Raw genomic sequence first — 4,861 nt, forward strand, 5'->3', positions numbered from 1 at the left:
AGAACCGATGCTGCTATGTCTACGTCCCCATAACTTAGCAGTTCAGCAAAAGATACCGATAGAATAAATACCAGGCTTACAACGAATAAGTCCTGGGGTCAATTTGCTCGACTAAAGGCGGTGCCCCAGTATGACCGCAATCAAATGACTGAAACAAGTAAAAGAGTAATTGTTGTAATATTACCTGAATTAATTAAATGAACTAATTTGTGAGAATTTCTTTTTTCCCACAGATCCCAGACTCCGTCACAGCCTATTACCTAAATCGAGCTGGCTTTGATGCCTGTGACCCTCGAATGTGAGTAGCCCATAAATTCTCTCTCGTCTTTTATTTATTTCTTTTCTGACCATTTTTCTACAGACTTGCACTGCTTTTGTTTCAGTTGATATTGTAAAATAATGAAGAATTTATTCCATTTGGAACATAAATTAACATGAAGTTAACTTTTTTGTGACTATATTTTTGTAGACATAACACTGACTTTGTTTCAATTAATTTTGTGAAGTAATGAAATATAAATATATATTATTTATATATTTTTATATTTATATTTTGCATTAATTAATGAATGACAAAGGAACAGGGATTATGTAATCACCTTCATTATCTTACAGCTGTTTCTGCTATAAGAAGCATTACATCACAGTTGAGTGTACACACATCATCATCATCATCATCATACGTCCGTTTTCCATGCTGGCATGGGTTGGACGGTTTGATTGAGGTCTGGCAAGCCAGAAGGCTGCACCAGGCTTCAATGTGATCTGATGATGTTTCTACGGCTGGATGCCCTTCCTAATACCAATCACTCCGAGAGTGTAGTGGGTGCTGTTTATGTGCCACCGGCACAGGAGTCAGCCAGGGGTCCCTGGTATTGATCACATTTGGATGGTGCTTTTTATGAGCCACCAGCATGGAAGCCAGTCTGGCAGATCTGGCATCAACCACGTTTAGATGGTGTGTTTTACTTGCCACCGGCGTGGAAGCCAGTGAGACAGGCCTGGCATTGATTACATTCGGACGGTGCTTTTTATGTGCCACCAACACAGGAGCCAGTCAGGGTCACTGGCATCAACCACATACACATACACACACACACACACACACATATATATGATACATTCCTCTCAGTTTCTGTCAACCAAATCTGTTCATAAAGGTTTGGCCAACCCAGGGCTATAATAGACAACTCTTGCACAAGGTGCCATACAGTAGGACTGAACCCAAAACTACGTGGTTAGAAAGTGGACATCTTAACCACACAACGTTTGTACCTGTTACACATACAAGCACATACATTCTAGCTTAGTAAAATCAGCATGGTCATAGGTAGAATGCATTTGATCATAGACGTACTGGATCTAGTTTGACCTGGGGCTAAGCAACAACATCACCAGCAACAACAACAACAACAACACCATCAATAACAATTACAACACTAAGTTTCTAAGACCTTGAGTTGGTCATACTTTCTAGAATAATGTCATTTATAATTAATGAGTAAACTACATCTTTGTTTGACTTTAATTAAACTAATCAGTGGGTTTATTACTAGATATTAATTAAACAGTCTAAACTTAATGTCTTTCATTAACTCCACTTGCTAATTACATCGTTACTCTGGGTGGAATAGCATCCATTTGGTAGGTAGTGTGTGTGTGTGTGTGTGTTTTTGAACTTTTATCAGATGCGTGGTTTATTCATGTATATGAGGGTGGAAGGGAGAAACCTTTTTTTTTTTCATCTATGTGTGTGTATGGAGATGGTGGACAGATTGGCCCTTGTTTTAGGAGTATGTGTGGTGTGAGGTTGAGGGAAGGTGATCCTTTGTCAGATGTTTGTGTATGTAAGTTTTCTCAAATGTGTGCACCTTCTAAGTGTGTGTGTGTGTGTGCGTGCAGTCACCTTCCATCAGGTATATGTGTGACATCCCATCACGTTTGTATGTGAGACCTCCTATCAGCTGTGTGTGTGTGTGGGGGGGTGTATGTGCATGCATGCAGCGACCTTCCATCGGGTATGTGTGTGAGACCTTCCATCAGCTGTGTGCATGTGACCTTCCACTGTGCGTGCATGTGATCTTCTATCAAATGTTGTTGGTAGATCTTTCTGTTATTTTGTACATTTTGATTCCATTGCAAAGAATACGGCTAATGGCACTGGAGTTTCAAAACTAAATTTGTTTTGTGTGTGTGTGCACTACAGAGTGAAGTTTCACCTCTTTCAGTTATCCTCTCAGATTCCACTGGGACCATTGACCTTTAACCTTTCGTTTAGTTCACCATCCTAACCTTCCAGCTATTTCATCTTATTGACCATGTTGTTGTTGTTGTTACTGCTGCTGCTGCTGTTGAGTAGCCTCTGGTTACTTCCCCTTTAGGACTCCTCATCCACAGAGCTGACCAATCAAATGTTTAACAAATGAGAGCCCATAACTCTTGCAACTTTCATGTGCTGAAACAGACACCTTATGTCTCTTCTGTTGCTTGTCTCGGTCGTTTGACTGTGGCCATGCTGGGGTACCACTTTGAAGAGTTTTGTCAAACAAACCAACCCAGCATATATGTTTAAGGCTGGTACTTGCTCTGTCAGCCTCTTTAGTTGAACCACTTAATTACAGGGATGTAAACAAATTTAGACCCGAGTCAAGTGATGATGTGACATGCACACACACACAAAATGGATTTCCACACTTTCTCTCTACCAAATTCACTCACAAGGCAGAAGGTCTATAGTAGAAGACACTTGCTCCAGGTGCTTCACAGTGGGACTCCACCCAAATCCACGTGGTTGCAAAGCAAACTACTTAACTACATAGCCACGCATGTGCCTGTATCTGTGATTTTGTTTTCAGTTTTCCACTATTCATTGTCCACTCTTGCCCTTTTTTAGAGTTATTAATTTTACTATTGATCATTCATGATTCCGTACTTGAAAATTAGATAAAGGTTGGTGACTGGAAGGGCATCTCATTGTAAAACACTGCCTCAATAATATACTCATCTAATCCATGTTAGCATGGTGAAACAGATGTAAAAATGAATGAACAAGTAATTCACAGAAAGATGGTGTGGGAGCCTGTGAACCTGTTTGAAATAAGGCAAATCTTCCAATCACACTCCATTCTATTTTCTTGGGAAGGATAAGGACACATTATATTAATGTAGTCCTAGATACATTGTCTAATCATTATTCTACAAGATCACAACTGAGTTGAGGCTAAATGATAACAAAGAGGTGGAGGGGGGGCACGAGAGAATGTAGTCCTGGATACCCTATACTTGAATGAAAGATAGGTTGGCCGTATGTGGAATCTCTTCTATAAAGGTTGATCTGGGACTAAAGAACAGCAGCAACAAGGGGAGACACATTTAGAATATATAGTCCTAGATACACTATGGAAAAAAGATGGGATGATCATAGCTAGAACATCTTTGATCATGGTTCTGCTGGATTAGCGCTGACCAAGGACTAGACTGTGATAAACAATGATACATTAGATTATTGTAGTCCAAGGTACATATGTCTGAATAAAAGATGGGATGGTCATGTCCAGAACACTTGTAATCATAATTCGATTGGGTCATAGCTGACCTGGGCTGAAACAATAAGAAAGAAAGTTAACATTAGATAATATAGTCCTAGGTACACTTACATCTGCCTTGATCTAGTAAAACTATGCTCAAAGACATTCCATTCATGACGATCCCAAGGACTACATTATTTAGTGTTTTTGTCCTCACAGGCCATGGTTGTGTGGCTAAAAAGTTTGCTTCTCAACTGCATGGCTTCAGGTTCAGTCCCACTGCATGGAACCTTGGACATCTATATAGCTGCAGACTGACCAAATCCTTGAGAGGAATTGATAGAAGGAAACTGAAAGAAGCCCAGTGTGTGTGTGTGTCCATCTGACTTGTGCAAGTATGGAAAAGTGGATATTAAAATGATGATGATGACTGAAGACAGTTGAAGGATGATGTGGTTTGAAGGAGACTGGTTGCTGTTTCTAGCAATCTGAGCTGCCACATTGAGGTTACTTGAGTAATTATTGATTCTAGTGTACCATCTGTGTCAGAAGAGAAACAGATGGCAGCTATTTTAATGGTTGTTACTGCTAAATTATTCTACTAACCTTACCCCCTTTTTATTACCCTATTTTTCTAACAATAATAACGGTAATATATTGTGCTCCCCCACCTCCCCACATTGTATGTCTTTCAATTTACTTTGGAAGTAATTAATAATTTCGAAGGGATTTATGAAATTCAAATGAACTTTGTTTCATTATCAGACTGTGAGATTGGAATATGAGTTAAGCTTTAAAAAAAAAAGGGTTCTTTATTTAACATTGTGGTGGTGGCGCTGGGAATGGTAGTAGAGATGGTTGTAGGATTAGTGGTGGTGGTGGTAATTTTAAATATGGACTGTTAAAAACTAAAAGTTTTGTATTAAGTCCTAAAAGTTGTGGTTGTCGTGGGAAAATTGTAAGATTGGGGTATTATGAAAGGTGGAGAAAGGGTACATGTATATTGTACGTACATACACATACATTTACACCCCCCACCCTTAAAAGTGGATGTTGTGTTAGAACACAGAATAAATACTACAATAGTTACCATGACACAAAATCCATTTTTCAGTGGGGATAAATATTACCTTTTGGTATTAATACTGCTTCTGTCCCTAATAGTTACACACACACACACACACACACACAAATGCTGTGTATCTGGTATTTCTGTTAGCATGTTGGCAGTACTAGTTTTAGTACAGACTTCATTAACTGATGACTTGGAACTATTATGATATAATCATCATATATTCCATTGTTGGTAATGAATGATGAAGGTGGCGGCGGAG

At 39.2% G+C, this 4,861-nt stretch overlaps 1 protein-coding gene across 3 annotated transcripts in view; it reads left to right on the forward strand.

Annotated features, from left to right (window-relative positions):
* Nucleotides 1-4,861, forward strand: part of LOC106883341 (transcription initiation factor TFIID subunit 10) — a 95,348-nt gene that overhangs the window by 78,376 nt on the left and 12,111 nt on the right. For all 3 annotated transcript variants that reach the window (XM_052976987.1, XM_052976988.1, XM_052976986.1), the window contains exon 3: nt 234-298. In XM_052976987.1, coding sequence (XP_052832947.1) covers nt 234-298 — 65 coding nt within the window. The remainder of the gene's footprint in view (nt 1-233; nt 299-4,861) is intronic.

Source organism: Octopus bimaculoides, chromosome 26 (assembly GCF_001194135.2).
Source record: "Octopus bimaculoides isolate UCB-OBI-ISO-001 chromosome 26, ASM119413v2, whole genome shotgun sequence".
NCBI classification, from domain to species: Eukaryota; Metazoa; Mollusca; class Cephalopoda; order Octopoda; family Octopodidae; genus Octopus; species Octopus bimaculoides.